The sequence below is a fragment of the Sander lucioperca genome, chromosome 9, assembly GCF_008315115.2.
Source record: "Sander lucioperca isolate FBNREF2018 chromosome 9, SLUC_FBN_1.2, whole genome shotgun sequence".
Classification (NCBI taxonomy): domain Eukaryota; kingdom Metazoa; phylum Chordata; class Actinopteri; order Perciformes; family Percidae; genus Sander; species Sander lucioperca.
Genome location: NC_050181.1, coordinates 29,266,789 through 29,294,131, shown reverse-complemented (window position 1 = coordinate 29,294,131; position 27,343 = coordinate 29,266,789). Strand labels below are relative to the sequence as shown.

Genomic DNA, 27,343 nt, shown 5'->3' with positions numbered 1-27,343 from the left:
ACCACTTTTTTCGACATAGTATAATATGGCTATTTTCGACATAATATACTATGGTGTTTTCATCACTTTTTTCGGCATACTATACTATGGCTTAATTCGACATACTATACTGTGGCATTTTCATCACTTTAGTCGACATAATATACTACGGCTTATTTTTCACTTTTTTCGACATACTATACTATGGTGTTTTCATCACTTTTTTCGACATACTATACTATGGCTTTTTTTTGCATTCTATACTATGGTGTTTTCATCACTTTTTTCGACATACTATAATATGGCTTTATTCGACATACTATACTGTGGCATTTTCATCACTTTTTTCGACATACTATAATATGGCTTTATTCGACATACTATACTATGATGTTTTCACCACTTTTTTCGACATACTATAATATGGCTTTTTTTGGCATACTATACTGTGGCTTTATTCGACATACTATACTGTGGCGTTTTCATCACTTTAGTCGACATAATATACTATGCTTTTTTATCACTTTTTTCGACGTACTATACTATGGCTTATTTTTCACTTTTTTCAACATACTATACTATGGCTTATTTTTCACTTTTTTCAACATACTATACTATGGCTTTTTTCGACATGCTATACTGTGGCTTATTTTTCACTTTTTTCAACATACTATACCATGGCTTATTTTTCACTTTTTTCAACATACTATACTATGGCTTTTTTTGACATATTATACTATGGCGTTTTCATCACTTTTTTCGACATACTATACTATGGCTTTATTCGACATACTATACTGTGGCATATTCATAGATTTAGTAGACATACTATACTATGGTGTTTTCATCACTTTTTTCGACATGCTATACTATGGCTTATTTTTCACTTGTTTTCGACATACTATACTATGGTTTTCTTCGACATACCATACTATGGTGTTTTCATCGCTTTTTTTGACATACTATACTATGGCTTATTTTTCACTTTTTTTCGACATACTATACTATGGCTTTCTTCGACATACCATACTGTGGTATTTTCGTCACTTTTTAAAAATACTATACTATGCCTTTTTTTGACATGCTATACTATGGAGTTCTTCGACATACCATACTATGGTGTTTTCATCGCTTTTTTTGACATACTATACTATGGCTTATTTTTCACTTTTTTTCGACATACTATACTATGGCTTTATTCGACATACTATACTGTGGAGTTTTCATCACTTTAGTTGACATAATATACTATGGCTTTATTCGACATACTATACTGTTTCGTTTTCATCACTTTAGTTGACATAATATACTATGCTTTTTTATCACTTTCTTCGACATACTATATTATGGCTTATTTTTCACTTTTTTCGACATACTATACTATGGCTTTCTTCGACATACCATACTATGGTGTTTTCATCACTTTTTTCGACGTACTATACTATGGCTTATTTTTCACTTTTTTCAACATTCTATACTATGGTGTATTCATCACTTTTTTCAACATACTATAATATGGCTTTTTTCGACATACTATACTATGATTTTTTCACCACTTTTTTCGACATACTATAACATGGCTTTTTTTCAACATACTATACTATGGCTTATTTTTCACTTTTTTCGAAAGACTATATTATGGCGTTTTTCGACGTACTATACTTTGACTTTCTTCGACATACTATACTATGGTGTTTTCATCACTTTTTTCGACATACGTTGCTATGGCTTTATTCGACATACTATACTATGGTGTTTTCATCACTTTTTTCGACATACTACAATATGGGTTTTTTTTAGGCATACTATACTATGGCGATTTTTTCACTTTTTTCGAAAGACTATATTATGGCTTTTTTCGACATACTATACTATAGCTTTTTTTGACATACTATACTATGGCTTATTTTTCACTTTTTTCGACATATTATACTATGGCTATTTTTGACATTCTATGGTGTTTTCATGACTTTTTTCGACATACTATACTGTGGCTTTTTTTTCACTTTTGTCGACATACTATAATATGGCTCTGTTTTGGCATTCTATACTATGGTGTTTTCATCACTTTTTTGACATACTATAATATGGCTTTATTCGACATACTATACTATGATGTTTTCAACACTTTTTTCGACATACTATAATATGGCTCTTTTTTGGCATACTATACTTTGGCGTTTTCATCACTTTTTTTGAGATACTATACTATGGCTTCATTCGACATACTATACTGTGGCTTTTTCATCACTTTAGTCGACATAATATACTATGGCTTTTTTATCACTTTTTTTGACATACTATACTATGGCTGTTTTCGACATACCATAGTATGGCTTTTTTCGACATACTATACTATAGCTTTGTTCGACATACTATACTATGGCTCATTTTTCACTTTTTTGACCTACTATACTATGGTGTTTTCATCACTTTTTTCGACATACTATACTATGGCTTCATTCGACATACTATACTATTGCGTTTTCATCACTTTAGTCGACATAATATACTATGGCTTTATTCGACATACGATATTGTGGCGTTTTCATCACTTTAGTCGACACAATATACTATGGCTTTTTTATCACTTTTTTTGACGTACTATCCTATGGCTTTTTTCGACATATTATACTATGGCTTATTTTTCACTTTTTTCGACATACTATACTATGGCTTTTTTATCACACGACAACAGAGCTTAGTATCAGGTATTATAGCGCAGGGTGATAAGAGAATGTTTGAAAAACACAAGGTTGTGTATTCAAATCTCACACGTATAATATTTGAATACATAATTTCCTGGAATAAATAATTAAAGTAAATGATGTGAAAGGTACTCTCTATTTACTTACTATACTTAAGATATATTATGTTATTTCTTTTTCATCACTTTAGTCGACATACTATACTATGGCTTTTTTATCACTTTTTTCGACATACTATACTATGACTTTATTCGACATACTATACTATGACGTCTTTCGACATACTATACTATGGCTTAATTCAACATACTATACTGTGGCATTTTCGTCACTTTTTTCGACACACTATACTATGGCTTATTTTTCACTTTTTTCGACATACTATATATACTATATCTTTTTTCGACACACCATACTATAACTTTTTCAGACATACTATACTATGGCTTTTTTCGACTTACTATATATACTATGTCTTTTCCTGTCAAACTATACTATGGGTTTTTTCGACTTACTATATATACTATGTCTTTGCCCTTCAAACTATACTATACAAAAACTGTGGCGTTTTCATCACTTCATTCCACATAATATACTATGGCTTTTTTATCCCTTTTTTCGACATACTATACTATGGCTTTTTCATCACTTTTTTCGACATACTATACTATGGCTTTATTCGACATACTATACTATGGCTTTTTTCGACATGCTATACTATGGCTTATTTTTCATTTTTTTCGACATACTATACTATGGCTTTATTCGACATACTATACTATGACGTCTTTCGACATACTATACTATGGCTTAATTCAACATACTATACTATGGCATTTTCGTCACTTTTTTCGACATACTATCATATGGCTTTTTTTCGGCTTGCTATACTATGGCGTTTTCATCACTTTTTCCGAAATACTATACTATGGCTTAATTCGACATACTATACTGTGGCGTTTTCATCACTTCATTCCACATAATATACTATGGCTTTTTTGTCACTTTTTTTGACATACTATACTATGGCTTTTTTGTCACTTTTTTTGACATACTATACTATGGCTTTTTGTCACTTTTTTTGACATACTATACTATGGCTTTTTTCTCACTTTTTTTGACATACTATACTATTGCTTTTTTTGAAATACTACACTATGGCTTTTTTCAACATACCAACTGTGGCTTTTTTATCACTTTTTTCGACATACTAGACTATGGCTTATTTTTCCAACATAGTATACTATGGCATTTTTTGACATACTATACTATGGCGTTTTCATCACTATTTTCAACATACTATACAATGCCTTTTTTCGACATACTATACTATGTCTTTTTTCGACACACTATCCTATAACTTTTTTCGACATACTATACTATGGCTTTTCTCGACATACTATACTATGGCGTTTTCATCACTTTTTTCGACATACTATACTATGGCTTATTTTTCACTTTTTTCGACTTATATACTATGTCTTTTTTCAACACACTATACTATGACTTTTTTCGACATACTATACTATGGCTTTTCTCGACATACTATACCATGGCTTTTTTTGACATACAATACTATGGCTTTTTTATCCCTTTTTTCGACATACCATACTATGGCTTTTTTATCACATCGACAATCTATGTAGCTATCATGTCTGATAGCTCAGGGAGATAAGAGATTGTTTGAAAAACACAATGTTGTGTGTTCAAAACTCACAGGTGTAATATTTGATGACATAATTTCCAGGAATAAATAATTGAAATGGATGAAGGGGAAAGGTAGTCTCAATTTACTTATAATACTTGAGATTTATTATGTTATCTTATGGTGTTTTATCACTTTTTTCAACATACTATACTATTTTGTTTTCATCACTTTTTTCAACATACTATACTATGGCTTTATTTAACATACTATACTATGGTGTTTTCATCACTTTTTTCGACATACTATGCTATGGCTTTTTTCGACATACTATACTATGGTGTTTTGTCACTTTTTTTGACATACTATACTATGGCTTTTTTCAAAATACTATACTATGGCTTTTTTCGACATACTATACCTTGGCTTTTTTCGACCTGCTATACTTTATCTTTTTCATGAAGTTTTTTTTTGATATACTATACTATGGCTTTTCTCGACACACCATACCATGTCTTTTTCGACCTGCTATACAATGGCGTTTTTATCACTTTTTTCGACATGCCATACTACAGCTTTTTCATAACTTGTTTCGACATAGTATTCTATGGCTTATTTTTCACGTTTTTCGACTTACTATATATACTATGTCTTTTCCCGTCAAACTATACTATGGCGTTTTCATCACTTTTTTCGACATACTATACTATGGCTTTTTTATCCCTTTTTTCGACATACTATACTATGGCTTTTTTGTCACTTTTTTTGACATACTATACTATGGCTTTTTTGTCACTTTTTTTGACATACTATACTATGGCTTTTTGTCACTTTTTTTGACATACTATACTATGGCTTTTTTCTCACTTTTTTTGACATACTATACTATTGCTTTTTTTGAAATACTACACTATGGCTTTTTTCAACATACCAACTGTGGCTTTTTTATCACTTTTTTCGACATACTAGACTATGGCTTATTTTTCCAACATAGTATACTATGGCATTTTTTGACATACTATACTATGGCGTTTTCATCACTATTTTCAACATACTATACAATGCCTTTTTTCGACATACTATACTATGTCTTTTTTCGACACACTATCCTATAACTTTTTTCGACATACTATACTATGGCTTTTCTCGACATACTATACTATGGCGTTTTCATCACTTTTTTCGACATACTATACTATGGCTTATTTTTCACTTTTTTCGACTTATATACTATGTCTTTTTTCAACACACTATACTATGACTTTTTTCGACATACTATACTATGGCTTTTCTCGACATACTATACCATGGCTTTTTTTGACATACAATACTATGGCTTTTTTATCCCTTTTTTCGACATACCATACTATGGCTTTTTTATCACATCGACAATCTATGTAGCTATCATGTCTGATAGCTCAGGGAGATAAGAGATTGTTTGAAAAACACAATGTTGTGTGTTCAAAACTCACAGGTGTAATATTTGATGACATAATTTCCAGGAATAAATAATTGAAATGGATGAAGGGGAAAGGTAGTCTCAATTTACTTATAATACTTGAGATTTATTATGTTATCTTATGGTGTTTTATCACTTTTTTCAACATACTATACTATTTTGTTTTCATCACTTTTTTCAACATACTATACTATGGCTTTATTTAACATACTATACTATGGTGTTTTCATCACTTTTTTCGACATACTATGCTATGGCTTTTTTCGACATACTATACTATGGTGTTTTGTCACTTTTTTTGACATACTATACTATGGCTTTTTTCAAAATACTATACTATGGCTTTTTTCGACATACTATACCTTGGCTTTTTTCGACCTGCTATACTTTATCTTTTTCATGAAGTTTTTTTTTGATATACTATACTATGGCTTTTCTCGACACACCATACCATGTCTTTTTCGACCTGCTATACAATGGCGTTTTTATCACTTTTTTCGACATGCCATACTACAGCTTTTTCATAACTTGTTTCGACATAGTATTCTATGGCTTATTTTTCACGTTTTTCGACATACTATCCTATTTCTTTTTCATGCATTTTTTCTACATACTATACTATGGCTTTTTCATCACTTTTTTCCACATACTATACTATGGCTTTTTTCGACATACTACACCAGGGGTGGCGAACCTGTGGCTCTTGAGCCGTATGCGGCTCTTTGCCTGCTCCTGTGAGGCTCTTACTGTTTGGCTGGGGGCTGTGTCATTGGTTGATTGTTGTTTTTAACTTTTCTGAAACATACAGTATTTCAGATAAGTAAAAAAAAACACATTTGAATGCATCTGCCAATACATTTGCCAATTATTTTAAAATTGAAAATAAAGCAGCAGAGTTTTGAGGACAGACTCTGCAACCTGAGGAAAAACAGCGGCCACAGATCACCTTCCTCGTTAACCCTTTCACTGCTGAATCCGATTGTTTGAAAGCCCCTTTAGCGAGAAATGAGTGAGAGAGTTGCTTCGAGTGGCCACAACCGAGTTCAAGCAAGACCTGAAAAGGATTGTGGATAACAAAGACTGTCAGGTTTCCCACTGAGTCAATCTAAGTGAGAAAAAACTATGAAAACTGCTATGTATTATGACTGTCATTAGATCTGGAAGACACTGTTGCTGTTGTAGTGTGGACGTGAATGTGTTGTGTGGCTTTTTGCTATGGTGCGTTTTTTTTTTGTGGCTCTTTATACCTAACTGGTTGGTCACCCCTGTACTACACTATGGATTATTTTTACCTTTTCTTGGCATTTTATCTCTTTTTTCGACATACTATACTACGTCTTTTTTATCACTTTTTTCGACATACTATAATATGGCTTTTTTATCCCTCTTTTTTACATACTGTACCATGGCTTTTTTCGTCTTTTTCATAAAGTTTTTTTCGATATACTATACTATGGCTTTTTTTATCATTTGTTTTTGCCATGTTATACTATGGAATTTTTCGACATACCATTTCATGGCTTTTTTATCACTTTTTTCAACATACTATACTATGTCTTTTTTGACCTACTATTTTATAGCAATTTTACTACTTTTTTCGACATACTATATTATGTCTTTTTTCGACCCACTATATTATGGCTTTTTCATCACTTTTTCAACATACTATACTATGTCTTTTTCGACCTACTATTTTATAGTGTTTTTACTACTTTTTTCGACATACTATACTATGTCTTTTTCATAAATTCTTCCGATATATTGTACTATGGCTTTTTTCGACATACTATACCATGGCTTTTTTTATCAATTTTTTCGACATACTATACTATGGCTTTTTTCGACATATTATACTATGGCTTTTATATCAATTCATTCAACATATTATACTATGGCTTATTTATCACTTTTCTCGACATACTGTTCTATGGCGTTTTCATCACTTTTTTCAACATAGTATACTATTTCTTTTTTCGACATACTATACTTTGTCTTTTTTGTCACTTTTTCAACATACTATACCATGGCTTTTTTCGACATACTATACTTTGTCCTTTTTCGACATACTATACTATGTCTTTTTTATCCCTTTTTTCAACATACTGTACCATGGCTTTTTTCAACAGGCTATACTTTGTCTTTTTCATGATTTTTTTTTTGACTTACTATACTATGGTTTTTCTCGACACACTATACCATTTATTTTTCGACATGCTATACTACGGCTTTTTCATAACTTCTTTCGACATAGTATTCTATGGCTTTTCTCGACATACTATACTATGGCTTATTTTTCATCACTTTTTTCCACATACTATACCATGGCTTTTTTCGACATGCTATACTATGGCTTTTTTAATCATTTGTTTTTTGACTTATTATACTATGGCTTATTTTTACCTTTTCTTGGCATTTTATCCCTTTTTTCGACATACTATACTACGTCTTTTTTATCACTTTTTTTGACATACTGTACCATGGCTTTTTTTGTCTTTTTCATAAACTTTTTTTCGACATACTATACTATGGATCAGTTTTCACTTTTTTCGACATATTATACTATGGCTTTTTTCGACATACTATGCAATGGCTTTTTATAATTTTTTTGCCATGCTATACTATGGATTTTTTCGACCCACTATATTATGGCTTTTTCATCACTTTTTCAACATACTATACTATGTCTTTTTCGACCTACTATTTTATAGCATTTTTACTACTTTTTTGACATACTATACTATGTCTTTTTCATAAATTCTTTCGATATACTATACTATGGCTTTTTTCAACATATTATACTATGGCTTTTATATCAATTCATTCAACATACTACACTATGGCTTATTTTTCACTTTTTTCACCATACTCTACTATGGCTTTTCTCAACGTATTCTTGATGTCTTTTTTATCCCTTTTTTCGACATACTATACTATCACTTTTCTCGACATACTATTCTATGGCGTTTTCATCACTTTTTTCAACATAGTATACTATGTCTTTTTTCGACATACTATACTATGGCTTTTTTATCACTTTTTACGACATACTAGACTATAGCTTTTTATTTTTATTTCGACAGAAAATGCAAATACATACAGACAAATGCAGTAGAATTCTTCACTGAATAGAAAGCAAGCACAGTTCAGTTTTTTCTTTTTTGCCTTGACACTCTAAATCAAGATTACATTTACCCACAATGTGTGAAATACTATATGTTGTATTCAATAGTGAAATCTGTGCTGTATTACCCGTATGCCATATCGTTCCCTGACAGACGCCCTCATGGCGAGAGATGCCGGTGGGACGCAGCCGATACAGTCCAGCAGAGGCAGACAGGGACAGGCACCCACTGCACTGGTCACCTTACAGGTGAACACTGGGAGGCAGCACAGGGCAAAGCAGCCTGCGCATACACGCACACACGCACGCACACACGCACACAGTAGATCAACTAACAGTACACAAAAACATGACATGACGGTTTAGGCTTTCATCTTTTCAGGAAATGCATTTTTCTGCATTCAGCAGAGACTGTCAGAAATATTATAAAGAGTTATAATATTTCTGACAGTTATAAATTATAAGAGTATAATGTATATACTTCATTATGTTTGCACACTTACAGTCACCCACGTCTTTATGGCACTCACACAGGCCAGTACTCCATTGACCTGCCTCCTGAACCCTGCTCTCCGGCTGGACCTGGACCACCTGTCGAGGCATGGCTGAGCTGGCCATGAACGACCATGATAGAGAGGTAGGGACACAATTAAAATACCGCCACATTAAAAATGAACTGTCATGATGAAAAGATAGGGGCACTATTATGGCTTTGATGCTCTTCATACTGTATGTTCAAACATTATGAATAGCTGTTACTGATGGGTTCCCCTCATATGTTGTACTTTTAACATAATAATGCTTATTCCACTCTGAGTTATACACCGTAGAGGCTTCCAATCAAATGAATTAAACAAAGTATTCCGATCATTTACTGAGGTATAATGCAATAGCATAATTGAAAAAAATACTCTAATACAAGAAAAACGGCTGCATTGAAAATTATTATTATAATATATAATAAAGTATTATTAGTCAAATGTACTTAAAGTATTTAAAGCAAAATGTTTCACTAGCTGCCGAATCGCACATGTCAAAGTAAAGTATTATTAGATTATGTTCCATACCATTTTTTTCTTTTCCAATACCAATTTCGATACTTTAACTTGCATATCGGCCGGTACGGAGTACCAAACCCTGTGTTAGATACATATAAAGGATAAATGCTATTGAACTTTTTATTATTCTCTAGTTTGACAGTCAGTCATGACGGAAAAAAGATCAATAAACTACTTTAAAAAAAAATTACGTGGTATCAGATCGGTGCTTAGACTCGCCGATACCGATATCAGAGTTATTTCCCAAAGTGGTATTGATATCGGAACAACTCTAGTTATTATATATTACAATATTGGTTTATTATTACTGGTACATTCATGCAAGGAGCATTTTATTGTGGCATCTGATCGAGACAGCGCTACTTCTAACTATTTTACATTCATTTGGTTTGTTGGATTTAAAACAATGTACAAGCTGATGATTTGCTTTGTATGTGAAATATGAATGTATAAAGTAATATAAGTGAAGCAGAAATATGAAGTGGCATAAAACTAATATACTCAAATAAGAAAAAGAATCCATAGAAAAACGCATAACGTCCTGGCAGAAAATGATCAGTACCTTTTCTGTTAAGTTCACGGAACTCTAACCCCCCCCATACTGTTCTATTTATTTGTTTACAGATGTACACACTGTAATTACACCTATACATAGCCACATTCTACTGCTCTTCATACTATTCATCCTGCACATACACTTATTCTTACTATTCGTATAATGCACATAGCTGTACATACGTATGTACTACTACGTATCTGTCTATATGGTTTATTCAGTATATCCATATTTATTCTGTTTTTCTTATTATATATTCTGTTAATACAATGCATATATCTATATCTATATTATTCTTACTACTAGTATAATGTCACTGCTACTACATTGCACATATCTGCATGTGTTGTTCATACATTGTTCATATTAAATAGCCATATTTATTCTGCTCTTATAACACTGCAATATATTTCTTGTTCTGCCTATGCACCACCTGTCTATACTTGAATATCGCATTGTACTTTTCTGCTTTTTTTTGCACTTCTGGTTGGACGCAAACTACATTTCGCTGTCTTTGTACTTGTACACTGCACAATAACAATAAAGTTGAATCTAATCTAATCTAATCTAATTTCTGTTAATCCAAAAAAACTCAATATTCTATAGATTTACAGTATACCTTTAACTGGCCTTCAACGGACATTTCTATTAATCCAAAAAATCTAAATATATGGACAAACACCTGTGACAAATTATTACATAAAATTCCTTCATATGAACTTGGTATATTAGCCTGTATTTCTGATTTACTAGTTACAGTTACGGAATTACTAGTACAAATACTAGTAAAAAGTGTACTAGTTGCTATCTGCCACTTAGATTGTTTGATCTCAAACACTTATTTTGAAAAAGAAAGTTACCAGGAATCTAGGAAGCATGTTCTATTCCCTCCAAAACACATATGGCAAACACATAAGTAGTACATTCTAGTAATATAAGCCTTTCAGGAGATTGGGGTTGCTATCTGATCTACTAGTTTGCATCTAAAGGGAATTTTGGCCTAGTGCTAGTGCTGATTGCTGGCCCCCTTGTAATCTATCACCTCTATACATCTCCACCAGATAAATAAAAAGAGGACACAAAGCAGCCGACTCTGTATCCGCGGCCCATAATTCTGGCCAAAGCCAACATCCACAGGAAACCATTATCTCAGTCAAAAGATAAGCTCAACAAACCCGTGAGGTGCTCAGAACAAAGGTCCATGCCCCTAACCCTTACTAAAGATTAAACACAGCATGTCTCCTGGCATGAGTTCCTCTCTAGCTCTGTTCTCCAGCCACACAGGAGAGAAAAATTCCACCGGAACGTTCCAATTTATTTCCGGCACATGTGCGGCTCAGAGCCAGCCACTGCTTATACTCTGCAGAATGATTTACATCAGTGAAGTAGAACTAAAAATATGTAACCAGGTTTGTTTCGATAAACAATAGATGACTTACCTGTCTGCGCTTGTTTAATCCCCCCCCAAAAAAACAAGCACAGTTTTGTTATCTTCTGTGGGACCTTTTCTCTATTTCTGCCTTCTTACTTTGACTTTTGCGTGTGTGTGTGTGTGTGTGTGTGTGTGTGTGCTCTTTGCTTGACTGCAGTGTTTTGGTGTAAATATGAAACTGCCAGATAAGATGGGTAAACAAGGCAATGCACTCCCATGACACTTGACTCAGCTGACCTGCAGTAAGTTTATTCAGACACCACAGTGAGAGATTAGTTAATGTCTAAAAGGATGTCCAGACACTGTGTCTTTAGGCTACTAGTTTATAGTTCATACTTTATTATAAGGATCCACAGCTGACGCCCTAGATGACCAGCTAGTCTTCCTGGGCAGTGGTGTAGTCTAATGTATTTTAGCGGGTATACTGTACTATATAAATATATGGACCAGAATGGACATATGGGGTCTGGGTGTCATCCCCCAAGGGAATTTTGAGCATCAAAGACTTCATTTCCTGCATTCTGTTACACTTTAATGCACTAATTTATGGTGGAAATCCCTTTATTTAGCCTATGCGAAGGAAAACACAGATGACAATTCAAAATATAACAAAACTATAATGGAAAGTATGTTGTTGTGTCATTGCACATTTTTAAGTGGGTATATGGAAATCCTGGAGCTTTCTTAGTGGGTATACTGCGTATACCTGCGTATCACGTAGACTACACCACTGTTCCTGGGGTCCAAAAACAACATTAAATCAGACCAAGGGCGTAGGTTTTGTTTCAAAGCAAGGCAAGGCAGCTTTATTTGTATAGCACATTTCAGCAACAGGGCAATTCATAGTGCTTTACATAAAACATTAAAGAGCAGTTGAAAACAATAAAAAAAATATAAAAACAAATACGTTATTATAGGACGCTAGTGTGGGACAATGTATTAGCCGTTGCTCTATACACGTAATCCACCCCCAATCCTTGCCGTTCCCAGAACGGGCCGGTCCCACTGGACTTACTTCTGAATTCTCTTTATATGCTTACATATAAAGTCCCAATTTTCAACCACGTAACTTCAGTAACAATTAAAAATACTAAAACAGATCATATACGAGAATAAAAGTTACAGTGCAGTATAAGAAGTGAACAAAGTGAAAAAGAAAGGTCTTTAGCCTTGATTTAAAAGAACTGAGAGTTGCGGTGGAGTCTGTTTCAACACATAACTTTTCCCCTAAAATAATTTTGAGCGTCAAACACTTCATTTCCTGCATTCTGGGGATTTTTTATGCAACAATTGAGGGTGGAAATGTCTTTATTTATGTGAAGGAAATTATATTTTCCTGTATTGTTCAAAACTTTCTGCATATTAAAAACATCCCACGTGTTACAGGATGTTTTTTTTAAGGAGTCGTGTACATCTCAATAACAAATCTGTTGATTTGACGGTCTGAGAATCAGACCATGTTAAAGCCAGAATCTCCGAAGTTTAAATCTACAGAAATCTATCTTTATTTTTCACTTCCGGTTGTGTTCTTCCATTCAGAGTAGATACAGTTTTTGTTTTCCGTACATGTTTTGATTACCCTGAACGGTTATTTTTTACCTTTTTAGGGAGTGGGTTCTTTCATATTTTTATACAAACCTACAAATCTACCTCTTCTAAATATTGGAGGGGACATATCCCCTGCATCCCCCATCACCCCCCCACTCCCACCCTGAAATCTACGCCTATAAATCAGACAATATTAAAACATTTCATGACACGTACAGGAAGAGAAAAGAAACATAAACTCTAACAGATATAAAACACAATAACAAGAAAAAAAACACACAAAAACCCAAGAAAACATTATTCAAAAATGTCATTACACTTTATTACATAACATGACACATGGGTAGCTCACAAAGACAAAAAAAAAAAGGAAAACACTTATGTCTTACAACAAAAGAAAATAAGTGAAATGAAGGTGAGATTTAAGTTTCTTTTTTAAAAATGTGCCTTTCCTCTGATGAAACTTATGTTACTTGAAAATTGCCTCTCCGGGATAATAAAGATAACTAGTCAGTGTCATTATACTTGTTAGGTCAATTCCACTAAATCAGTTATTAATTATCAGTTAGTTATAGAACTTCACACCCGGTCGGTACTCAGGAAAGCCACTATAATCACACAGGATTCCCCCCCCCCCCCACCCATCCTTTCAGTTACTGCCATTAGGGCGACGCTACAGAGTCCCATTTGCTAAAAAAATATATATAAATATACATAGAATATATAAAAACTCCTTCATCCCCACTGCCATCACCACACTGAAACAGCCATACATAGACAGCATCAAACAGCTCCATTCAGGCTTCTTCTTGCACTGTTTTAGCATGTTGCACATGTTTTAAAGTCAATGTTATTACACTGTTTATATATGTATCTTTATGTTCTTATACTGTATTTTAGGTCATTTGAGCCTGCCCTGTCAAAGACAAATTTCTGTCACTCGTGACGGACAACAATGTTTTTCTTATCTTATCTTATTGCCATTGTGGAAAAGAAGGTGGTTTTGGTTTTAGAGTTACGCCACTGTGCACCCATGTATAACAGTTGAGCAAGCGGCGTGAGAAAGCCCAAAATGTCATCACATAGCATCACACTTTTTTTTTAATTATTTATCACCAGTGTATCATTGAGAGTAAGATTTTGAAGCTAGGCTGATATTTAACTGTGTAAAAACCAAGCCATTTCTGAGCGTTTTTTTTTGCTCTTGTCACATTATTACTCACTGTGGGTTCATTTGTCACTCTGTCTGCAAGTTTAACAAGCACAACCATGGCCAGAAGTAAATGACTTTTTGGCATTACAACACAGTTATAATGGCATACAACATAACAAAAATGAAAAATGTAAGTTAAATGAATTTGATTATTTGATTTTTTATTTTTATTTTTTAAATCAAAAAACAGTTGAATCAGATTATACAACATTTCCCTAAAGGAACACATGTATACAATACAGGAACAAAATAATTTTGGCTGTACATCATTTACACAAAGAATTATTTGCATTTTTACAAACTTAACACCAGTGGTGGAATGTAACTAAGTACATTTACTCAAGTACTGTCCTTAAGTACAAATGTTGAGGTTCTTGTACTTTACTTGAGTCTTGTTTTTTTTCATGCCACTTTCTACTTCTACTCCGCTACATTTCAGAGAGAAATATTGTACTTTTCAACTCCACAGATGAATGTCATCTGACAGCTTTAGTTACTAGTTTCGCATTGAGCCCTTTTACTTTTAATAATGTAAGTACATTTTTCTGATGATACTTAAATACTTGTACTTGAGTAACATTTTCAATGCAGGAATTGTACTTGGTTACAGAGTCTTTTTTTACAGTGTGGTATTAGTAATTTTACTTAAGTAAAGTATCCGAGTACTTCTTCCACTATTGTTTATTGTCTCTTTCAAAAGATTCTGCTCAGTGAAAAATGCATCAAATCAAATGGAATGGAATGGAATGGAATGGAAATTGATTTATTTGAAACAGGGACAATGCACAAATAAACATTATTAAACTTGTAATACAAGAGAATATGTCTTGGGCCAGGTTATAGCAACAATTGCTAATTTCCACCTGTAGTCCCCGATGAGAAGCAAGCTTTGGAATTCTACCATTTGGGAGGGTTTCTAGAGCTGGACATGCAACAGAAAACAATGCCTCTGTTGTGATATGGGATTTCTCATTGTCCTGAGTGAAACATGAATCCTACCCCTATCAAGCAAAAACTGGTCTCCTCTTCTATAGGGGCTGCAGCTGACACAGGGGATTAACAGAGGTGAGATGCATGGTGGGTAACAAAGTATCACATCCAGTGGTGGAAGAAGTATTCAGATCCAAAGTACTGATACCATACTGTAAAAATACTCTATACTATATTGCACCTAGGGATATAACATAAACAGTTTCAAAAAAAAAGAATCACATTGAGTTATTTAAAAAGGCCAGTTTTTTAAAGTCTATTGGTCGTGCATCTTGGCAGATTGTATCTGCGGCCGGACGGAAACTTCAACTTCTGGGACAGGGGTTGGCTGGTTGCCAGGGTCGACTGAGCCTTCTTCAGATCCCTGACTTTATGCTAGCCAGAAAGGTTTTTCAAGTTCATGCCTGCAATTTTTCCACACACTTTGACAATCCCCTGCAGCCTGTTTTTGTTTTTTGAGGTGAAGGGACCTGTGCCAGCTGACAAAGGAGAATGTGAGGACAATAAAACCTTTTCATGGAGGTGTTGTCAACAGTAAAACGTCCAAGCTTACAGTAAACATACATGCATATAATGTGCTGGTGGGCTTTTCTACACAAAGCGTCAATGTTGTTGCTCTCCAACAACAACAAAAGTGAAAGTATCAGAACTTTATGTAATGTTGTACCTGGAACTGTGATGAATGTTTCAACCAGTGTTGTAATTTATTTCACAACCATTTCAGTGTAAAAAAAAAAAACTTTAAGGCAATAGTTCAACATTCTTGGAAATATTGAGTTAATGTTCTTTTTGTGCAAGATGAGAGAAGAGATACCACTCTCACAATTGGTAAATACGTAGCTGGAGCTAGCAGCCTGTTAGCTTAGCTTAGCATAAAGACAGGAAGCAGGAAAACAATCCAGCACACAACCCCCATTAAATGGCTGATTATTAATTTTGACACTATTCTTTTTGCTTATTAAATAAATGAGATGACCTTTTTTTTGCATTCGGTGGAATCAGTTAGCCGTCTTCCTCTGTTTCCAGTCTTTATGCTAAGCTAAATCGACTGATGTAGCTTTATATTCACTGCGCACACAGGTATCCATCTTCTTATCTATCTCTCTGCAAAAAGTGAATTTTCATATATCCCAAAATATCACATAATTGCTGAGCTGCGCTTAAATTCAAACATGCACAAACAAAGAAGAAAACTAAAGTCTGCTCAATTAAAATATTTCTTTATTTACGATGTATGAAAGGTCACAGACATCTATAGTATATTGCAAGGATAAGGTGATGCATACTTCAATTCAATTCAATTGTATTTATAGCATCAAATCATAACAATAGTTATCTCAAGACACTTTACAGATAGAGCTAAACCACACTCTATAATTTACAAAGACACAGCAATTCCAGTAATTCCCCCAAGAGCAAGCATAATGTGATGTAATTTCATGTCATGATGTGACTATTAAGTGACGTGATATAATGGGATGTAATGGTTAATGTAATGCAATCATTTGATCTTGCGTGATGTGAAATGATTCATAATGAGCCGTGTTTAAGGTCTTTCACTCCCGCTCTCTCTGCATAATTCCACTCATTCATACCAGGGAGATTGGAAAACTAGGACGCCATGTAGCGCAGGCTGCCCTCAACTCTGGAAACTCTGCAAAATAAGAGGGAAAAAATGCAAACAAATTAAAGATCTTTACTAAATATTCGCACAGAAAAAAGACAAATCTCTATCTCGCACCCACGTGCAATGTCAGTTCACTCACTGTGATGGTTTGCCTTGCTGCAGAAGCATTTGATCAGCTTCTGTTTCTCGACGTGGTTTGTGGGAAGCAGAGGGTGGCGACACTTTATTTTTCCATTGGGAAAAACTGCAATGAAAATAGAGGCGGTCACTGCAATTTACAGCATAGAAACTCAGGTCATAATCACATGCGATGCCTGTTTGTCTGCTTTACCTGACAACAGACTGTAGTAGTTGATACAATGGCAGAAAAGTCTGGAGAAAACCAAAATCTTTGAAGCCAATAGGAGACCCCCCCAATACAGTATTATAAAAGCCCCAATGATCAAGCTCTTTTCCTTTGTAAGTTTATTTGATTAGGACAATGCACATTAATCAACATTTCTGTAAATGCACCAGTGTTAGCCAGTCAGCTAATTTTCAACTGTAGTCCTAGTTACCTAGCATGTATGTCTTTATGGTGGGAAGAAACCGGAGCACCCAGAGGAAACCCACACAAACACGGAGAACATGCAAACTCCACACAGAAAGGCCTGGAACGACCTGGATTCAAACCCAGAACCTTCTTGCTGTGAGGCAGAAGTGCTAACCACTGGGCCACCGTGCTGCCAATGCATAATTTCTATGCTATGCTGATGCATTAAGAAGAAAAAATTCGCACTTCTAACAATTCTTTGATGCAAGTGCTTTAACATTCACAAATAAGACATTAGACTTGAAAAAGGAAGATCCCGCACTGTTCAAGGTCCAGATGAGCCAAAACCTTAGTTTCTTCAATAAATGATGGTCAAGTCATATATATGCTGTCGTATATGCTGATTGTCACCATTGCAAATGTTTAACCTTAATGTATAAAAGACCAACGGACACTCACCTTTGCACCTGCACTTGCGGATGTGCACTTTGGACACAGGAAACCCAGCATGGGAACCTGTACACAGTGGAAAAAAGTAGCAAGAAATCATTTACGTGGAAACAATAATACATCACCCATCAACCGCCTTGTATAATTTCCTGTGTTGTCGATGTTGGCGAGATCATAAGATGCATTCCTGCAGGGCGCCCGGGTAGCTCAGCAGGTAAGAGCGGGCCCGGGTTCGGCTCCGACCTGCGGCCCTTTGCTGCATGTCATTCCCCCTCTCTCTCTCCCCTTTCATGTCTTCAGCTGTACTGTCAATAAGGGCCTAAAAATGCCCCAAAAAATAATCTTTTAAAGATGCATTCATGCAGAAACAATTCCAGTACAAATTCTGTTTACATTTACCAGTGCTGCAGTAGAAGGTGTCAACCAGAATGATGAGCAGGAGAGTAACACCTACGATTCTGGACATGATGGCAGTGTGTTCGCTCCGTTCACAAACAAACTGTTGGATTGTTCTGCAGGAGAAGAGAATTATATACCAACCCTTTCCACGCACATGTGGGTCTGCAGAGTTTGATCTAAGGACAGATCAGTGTTGGCAAGCCCGCTAACGGGGGTATTGTGTGGTTAATCTCCCAATCGATGGACAATGGAGATAACACATTCCTACAAACACAAACATGGAGTTGAGCTTTTACTCTAGAGTTTTTCCTGTGCAGTGCACTGTGTCAGTGTATCTTAGATGGAAGGTTACTGGTTTCAGTGACAATACATAAACTAAAATCAGCCTCACACCAATTGCTTACACACTCTTAGAAATATCTGTGTATAAACAGTTATGTTATATTTTAACAGAATTTGTCCAAGGACGAGTTGTATTTTTGTTTTTTACATTTCAAATTGCATAATTTGTGCTCCGACAACTTTTGTCGTCCATGGAGGGTTTGGGAGATTAAAGTCCACATTGTCACTTTTTTTTTGAACGTTTGACGGTTTTTTATGATGTCTTTTTTTTTCGACGTTTGGCGCTTTTTCTGACTTTTTTCTTTCTTTTTTCCGGACATTATTATCACTTTTCTCGACCTTTGAGACACTTTCCTCGACTTTTTAGAAGTCCGTTATTGACGCCTTTCTTGGCTCGATGGTGTTTTAAGCCCCCAATGTCTACTTCAAGGCAGCGCTGCCACCGTCGACTTCAAGGCACCTAACCCTAACCATTGCCTAATCCTAGTGCCTTCCAGGCAGCGCTGCCTGGAAGCTGACGTTGGGGGCTTAAAACACCAAACACCATTTCTTGAAGCCTTATCCAATATTTTATTTGTTTTTTTCCACGTTTGTTGCCGTTTGTCGACATTTTTTAAATTTCTGTCAAGGTCTACTTTTAACGTTTGCGCTTACTAACTGAGCAGCTTAGTATAAGAGATATTATATAGGCCTAAAAGAAAATGTTCTGTTTTTTAATTATGGGACAAAGTCCTGGTAATAAGCTGCCAGAATTTTTTGCTGTTATTTTACGGATTTATATCTTAGAGCATATAGTATTTGGCTTTTTATTTACCCCCTGAACACAAAAATGTGGCTATGCATGTCTTTTTTTTTTTTTTTTTTTATCAATATGCAGAATCACCCTGATTGTAAACCACTGTCATATAAACATTGTTCAGTTGATCATTTATTGATTTAAATCATCAAATAAATCTATTATTTGTGTTGTTATAGCTTAATAGTTAAATGGACTCACCGATCTTGAGTCAGTGTCAAAGTTGTGTTTCCTCATTGATTTTGAGTTACCCTTTACCTAGTCTGAACCAAACCAGTCACCTCTGCATCGCCTAATCATAACCTAACATACAGAGTCCTATCCCCGATCCACAGAGGCCAACCCTTGGTTATAAAGAACAGATTGCTATTGTTTCTGGCTTGACCTTTGCCTGAAATCATGATGCAAAAATGGTCAACTCTGGACTAACATAGGCAAGGAGAGAGCAAATCATTAAACCCAACAGACACTCAGTCATTACAAACTCATGCTGTTCAGCAAAACATGGTTCAAACCTAGAACTTTTAACTTGAGGGGTAATGTATACATTGTATAGCTTCAATGAAGAATAAGCTAATACAGAATTGGCCACTGTCCGACAATGTGGAATAAGTTGATGCTTTCCAAACTCAAAGGAAGGGAATGAGTGGTAACAACTACATGTTAAAGTCCCAGTGTGTAACGTGTTTAGTTGTTCATTATCAAAATCTGTGTTGCCCGTTCACAAACTTGTCTTTTTTCCATGAATATTTACCACCACCATCAATTCCAAGTATTTCTTTTGGCTTGAAATTTTACATTTGCATTCGCATGAACTGGGGTAGACGCTCCATATTCATGGGCCATCTGGGAATACGTTAGCCGGTAAGGGACATACAGGACATATTGCTCCGCCTTTCACGTTTTCGCTGTCACATGATAAACTCACAGGTGCTGCTAATGCTGCTAATGGGTATTGTAGCTTCCCGGCCCCAGCAAATTTGAAGAAGGAAATATGGAGGACTACACGTATTCAAAATCCAAATTTCGGGAACAGGGGTCTTCTTCTTCGCCCAGAAAAAGAAAAAGGGTATTGAAAAGAGCAAGAGACCGGCTTTTTGAAGCGTGAAGGCTACCGTAAATGTAATACGTACTTTGAACTGCGTGGCGCGAGAGAGTTGTTTGCGATATATGATCTCAACGCTAGATGGGAAAAATTCCTACACATTGGACCTTTAAGGGGTTAACCCTTTGTGCATCACTTGGGACATTTTAGGTTTTTTCATTTTTCAATCATTTTGGCTGTATGCATTTTGCATACGTTTTTGAATTTTTGGAAGTTCAACCTCAGCTTCTATAATAGGACTGCAAAAAAATGTGTGGTCAACATACAGACACTCAGACCCTAAGGACAAAATGTCCCCATTGAAACATTTTTTTGTATCCCACAGCCATTATGGCATTAGAATCAAGCATTCAGGCTTTCTAGAGCCCTGGCTTTATAATTTTAATTGTGTAGTTATTTTTTTTACCAAATTGAGCCATTTTCTTATGTTTTCCCTACAGGTAAAATACATGGTATACTAGGGGTATTGCTGCTGTAGAGCAGTGCAGTGTTTGATGCAATCATAGACTTTTAAACTAGAAATGCAATGCATCAAAATCAATGTTGCTGCTAATCATTGACATATCCCAGACTGAAAAAAATAAACAATCCTCCTAGTATCCAGTATACAGAAAATAATTTAATATTTGTGTTTCTTTCTTTATAAAAAACAACAACAGGCGTTATGTTAACATACAGAAAATGAATGGATATTTGGTAGTTATGATCAGGACTGAGGCAGGTTTAAAAAATTAACTCAGTAAAAATGGAAAATAAAATTATTTAGGCAGATTTTTAAGCGGCCGGTTGTCCTCTAAGGGAACAAGAGGGGAGTTATTTTCTTTTTCTCTTGTGTAATATAATTATGTGTTTATATACCTGCACTTAAGTGAGCTGACGTAAACCGCTGCCTCTGACATAAAGCATGTGTTATAGCCTATATGGGGATTACTGAGCAGTGCCTGTCATTGGCTGGCGCATGAGTCACTCTATCATTACTGAAGGTGCGCACGCACTACGCTCGCGAAACTTTGGCACGTACACCCCCTCCACTGTATAATCCCAAATGTCAGCACTGTCCCTTCTATCAACCGCACGGTGACGTGTGCACATGCATGCCGCTATGAGTCAACTCAGTCAAGACACAATACGAGGAAATCCCCAATGCCGAAGAAACTACGAGTGGCCCCTTTAAATCGACGCTTCCTCGGTGGTGTGTGCCAAGAGAGAGAGAGAGAGAGAGAGAGAGAGAGAGAGAGAGAGAGAGAGAGAGAGAGAGAGAGAGAGAGAGAGAGAGAGAGAGAGAGAGAGAGAGAGAGAGCTCTGATAAACAACAACACTGTTCTCAGAAGCCGCTTTTACTGGATCCAGCTCTTTACTGCATCATCGGTGAAGAAAAGGTGAGGTCATTTTTTTTTAAATCATATTTAACGTATTCCTAAAGGAATTTTAGAGGAAGCGACCTGTTAGCTTAATGTTGCCTTTTGAAGCGTGCCGAAAAGCAGTTTATTACAGTGAGTAGACCGCACGGAAGACACGTTATTGTACTGCTCAGCCATTGTAATGACCAGGAAGGCATTTGCTACACCTGTTAGTTGTAATACAGTAGCAAACACATATGAGTTACGTCGTTTATTTCAACATAAACAGCGGAGAAGTGTTTGTGCGCACGTGCCAAGAGCTGACCGCTCGTTGACGTATGAGAGCTATTTTTGACTAAACGTATTTACTTTCTTTCCCAGGCTGCGAGGACTTTCTCTCTGTTATTTCCCACATTCTGTCGTCTGTTGTTCAAACATTCATTGTTGAATGCCATTGCGGAAGTGAGAAGCTTTTCGACACGACACAGAGCTTGGGTTGTGCGGACATCTAGCGGCCAATACGGTGAAGGAGCCTTCTAGAGATGTACGGAGCTTCAGGTATCCCAGAGCTCATCCAGCCCAGCGGGCCGCCCCGGCAGCCGGGTCCGGCTGGGCAGTATAACCCGGGACACCCCCAGGTCAACGGCGACGGCGGGGGAGCCAACCCTCAGAGACTCGGACAGAGGGCACCCAAGCTGGGGCAGATAGGTCGAACCAAGAAAGGTGAGGGACTGGCACTTCAATTACATGATGACATAAGCACATCAGCACTATTGTAATGACCAAGACGAAAAGGCAAAAACTCATTTTGAAGGCTCTTTTCAGAAGATGCTTCTTCAGTTAATATTCAGAAACGATAGGCCTACACATTATTTTCTTAAGCGATCTGTCAAGGGAGTGAAATCCATTCCTACATCACCATATGACGTATAGGCATAGGGACACCTAAAGCAGACTTTTTTAAATGGGGGTGGTGATCTATGATGTACAAAAATGAGAATCCCTATCCAGCAAAGAAAACATTTTAAACGTTTGTATACTGAAGAACACAATAAGAGCATAACCTTGAATATATGTATATAGCTGGCTGTGGAAAAAAGGCTCCCTATGGACAGTAAAAGATCTAAATCTAAAATCTGCCCAGACCACACAGCAGATATTACGGATGCCCACTAATGCACAATGGTAACTCATTATTTGCACATGCAAGGTTTGTAGGGCTGCAGTAATGATGTAATCATTCAGAGAGCAATACACACCACTTCTACGATTGGACAATGATCACATTCTTTTATTACCTCCATGCTTTGTTTTTCCTCCGAAAGCAAGGAGGCAAATTCTGATTGGGATTTTTTTTTTTTAGTATTTGGTTGAATTTTGAATTGATTTTTCAGACGTAGCTGATAGTTGGAGCCCGTAATGTCTGCGAGGCTGTGCTCCATTACATTATCGTATTAACTTAATCTGCAAACACTGCAGCCTCTGAAGCAGGGATGGGACTCACACATTTTAACCCTTTTTTTGGAGTCTTTGTGGCTTTATTTGAAAGGTAGCATCTTGTCTAGCATGTGGCTAAAACACAACCCAAACTAACAGCAGTTCAAACATTGCTCAAAAAAGTTTGCTCCTTATCAATAATAGGTCATATTTCAATAACAATAACTAGGACATGCTCAATGCCAAAACTATGCACATGCCAGACCTCTAGGCTTAAAGCAAAAGTTTGACATTTTGGGAAATCTGCTTATTCACTCTGTTGACGAGACTTAGACGTGAAGATTGATAGCACTGTCACATTTGTCTGCTTAATATGAAGTGACTGCCAGCGGCCGGTTAGCTTAGCCTAGCATAAGGACTGGAAACGAGAACAAACAGCTAGACTGGCTAAGCGAATGAGCAACTTTCCTCACATGTCAAACTATTCCATTAAAGGGACACTTCACCCAAAAATCTATTTTTTTCCTCTCAAGCCGCCTACACATGATCCGCAGTAAAACCACTCTGCGCTGGCTGTGCCGTTGTGTTCCTATGGGGAGAGCGGTGGCGACAACTCGGGAGGAAGCGCTACCCTTGGCGCGGCGCGCCGGCTCCGAATTGCCGCTCAGCACTGCGCTCAAGGGTAGCTCAAATGATTTCAACTTTGAACCGGCTGCCGCTGACCTTTTTTTTAAGGCGCAACGAAAGCCATAAGCAATGACGACGTATACCTGCGCTGCACTTCTCTGACTGCAATATGCTCTGCGCCCTACCTCCCATCATCTGATCATGTGTAGGCTGCTTTAGCTGTAGTGCTATTTATCAGTCTAGATTGTTTTGGTGCGAGTTGCCCAATGTTGGAGATCGCTGCCGTAGAGATTTCCATGAGTGCGTGGTGATACTGTTGGCGATTGTAGTTTAGTAAAAAAAGAAAATAGTTCCTACATGAAACTGCTCACAACCACAACCAGGTGGGTGGATTATCTTAAGTTACTGGGTCAGGATCTTTGGAAAGAGACATTGCTGTTGAGCTTTTAAAATGTATTTTTCTTTGCCTTTTTGAGCGCCACAAGCCGAGCGCCATCTAGTTCCATTATATTGGAGAGAAGGCAGACATCTCTATGACCGATATATCTCCAACTCACTGGGCAACTCCCACCAAAACGATCCAGATCGATGAATAGCACTGCATGTAAGAGGAAAAATATGTATTTTTGATTTGGGGATGAACTGTCCCTTTTTAAGAGAACTAATCTACTAATCTCTAAATGGACAAAATAGATGTAAGCTGTTCTATTTTTCCATTCTATTTTATATCAATGCATTCTTCACGTCGAGGCACACCTTTCTGACTTTTGACCTTTCCTCCTCAGTGGACTTGGACGATGAAGACTTGGATGACATCATGAACAACAACGGGCAGTGTCCTGTATCCCTGTCGCCCATCTCTTAAACTTCACCAAGAAGTGCCAACAAACAACAGAAATCTCCCAGGATGCCAAAACTCCCCGTCAGTGATCTTGGCCTTTGATCCTGTCGTGTGTCCTATACTGAAGCCTCTGATGGGCTCAACCAGGCACACCCAACGGCTCATTTAGCAGCAGCTGAAGCCTATAGGCCCTGACTGTACATAGTGTTTATTTAACTTACCTTTGGTCAGACTGTGAATAGATTGTACTGCATCGCTCTCTACTCTGTACCTCGGTAGGCAGTAGATTATCAGCACTGGAGAGAAAGATTTGAAAGGAAGTGTCTATATTTTTCAGAGCTACTTAACAAGGGCTACATTTCTAAAGTTGCACTGAGCGAACGGTTCGATGAGAAGCAGCCTTCGCCCTGCCTGGTTTATTTTTATTTTTTTTTCCGGTGAAGGTTTCTGATTGTCTGCAGGGTTGGTTGTGTGTGTGGGGAGGAGGTGAGGGGGGGAGAGAACACACGCCTGTTAATGTGTAACACACAGGTGGAATGTTAAGCTTTGGTTGTGCAATGACTATCACTCATCTCACACTGATGCAAGTGGTGTACTAATATCCATTGGATAAAAAGCTCGCTAATTACAGAAAGGAGGAAAAAAAAACTACTGCTAATTATTTGTTTGAAAAAAAAATGAGAAGAACACGTGTTGTTATGGCTTCTACATGTTTTTTACTCGTTTCTGAATGGAAATTGCTTCAGTCATCTAGAACTGAGATTTATTTATGTTTCCAAATGGTGCACTTTGTGGGAATGCCTGTTATGTGCAGTGACATGTTGCAGAATTCTATGCATGGAGTCTGCTTAAAAAAAAAAAAAAAAATCATCAAAACACGTAACTGGTATCCTGTTATTAAAGGGCTAAATGTTATAGTATTTGAAATCACACCACCGTGATGCTCTTTAGATCACGCAGAGTCAACATTTTTCCTAAGCTTATTGTTGGCTTGGGCTGCAGACTCTTGCAGTAAAATATCGTAAACGACAGATTTATGGAGGGGTTTTTATGTTTGGTTTTTCAAAGGCAGGGTTTCCCAGTCGGCCAGACAACTGTGATTAAAGACGTGTACAATTCTAATTCTTTGTAATCAATTGCCAAGTGATATTTAACGCTGTATCAGGTTGCTAATTAAAATGGATCCGCACGCAGACATGTCATAATGAGCAGCACTTAACTTTGTATTCATATTTACAGCAGTAATCTGCTTGTTAAGCCACACCCAGATGGCGTCATAGTGTCTTTTTTTTTTAAGGTTCAGGTGAACACTTTTTAAAAGATAATGTCCTCCTTTACTTAATTGCAGTATGAGATCATGAAAACAAGCAGTTGTCTGTGATTAGCTCTCACCGCTGAGACAATCTGAACACTGGTGTTTTTTGGGGTCATTTTTAAAAGATTGCAGTGGACCTTGGGATGACATGCTATTGTCTGTAAAGGCTCATGCTGATGTCATGTTACTTAGTTGGCTGTGAAGTTGTTACTAGTTCACTTTTACTGTTTTTTTTTTGTTTTTGCTTCACGGAAGCACTGCATTTCACAGCCCATTCTCTGACTCAAAGGGTGTTGTTTGGGGTCGTGGCTACCATCTGCATGGAAATGGTCAACTTTTCATAATGCATCTTGGGAAATAAAAGATGAATCTTTTGTGGAATTCTGTTTTGACGCCAATGGTACATAACATGGTAACTACATACGTATTCACATAACTGCTAATGCTTGTGTTTGTTTCACACAGTTATGTAACTTTAAACTGTCACATAAAAAAAGAGTCTCGATCCTAACAATAGTTTTTTCTAAAAAAAAAAAGAAGGTCCAAGATGTGAACATATGCAGAGGTTTAAACGTTTGACTTCAAGATGAGATCAGTCACAAAAAGAATACAAAAAAAATGGATGTATGTGAAGTGACAGAGTTGACACACTGGTACATGACTTTACTGACAATGTGCTATAGTCTGCAATGGTTCTTCCATGTATCACTTCACCTTTATTTCAGCAGCTACAGTAGGTTTAGTGATCCCTCTGTATACTTTGTGACTTTTTCCGGCCTCACATCGCAGCAAGTTTGGTTTACACAGTCACATGTAAAGGGAC

The 27,343-nt window shown here is 36.4% G+C and overlaps 2 protein-coding genes across 5 annotated transcripts in view; one reads left to right on the top strand and one right to left on the bottom strand.

Annotated features, from left to right (window-relative positions):
* Positions 1 to 12,071, bottom strand: part of LOC116042281 (placenta-specific gene 8 protein-like) — a 64,699-nt gene extending 52,628 nt beyond the window's left edge. For 2 of the 4 annotated variants that reach the window (XM_031288402.2, XM_036005163.1), the window contains exons 1-3: positions 11,966 to 12,071; positions 9,416 to 9,522; positions 9,041 to 9,195 (exon numbers count right to left, since the gene is read on the bottom strand). In XM_031288402.2, the coding sequence (XP_031144262.1) occupies positions 9,041 to 9,195; positions 9,416 to 9,515 (255 nt within the window). In that variant the 5' untranslated portion in view covers positions 9,516 to 9,522; positions 11,966 to 12,071. Of the gene's footprint in view, positions 1 to 9,040; positions 9,196 to 9,415; positions 9,523 to 11,701; positions 11,869 to 11,965 lie in introns of those variants that run through there. The other 2 variants (XM_031288405.2, XM_031288403.2) reach the window with 2 other exon arrangements.
* Positions 12,072 to 22,006: 9,935 nt separating this feature from the next.
* Positions 22,007 to 26,901, top strand: si:dkey-112a7.4. The gene is made up of 3 exons (XM_036005164.1): positions 22,007 to 22,339; positions 22,682 to 23,023; positions 25,150 to 26,901. Exons 2-3 carry the CDS (start codon positions 22,843 to 22,845, stop codon positions 25,227 to 25,229), a joined length of 261 nt encoding a protein of 86 aa, XP_035861057.1. The 5' UTR covers positions 22,007 to 22,339; positions 22,682 to 22,842; the 3' UTR covers positions 25,230 to 26,901.
* Positions 26,902 to 27,343: the final 442 nt, after the last annotated feature.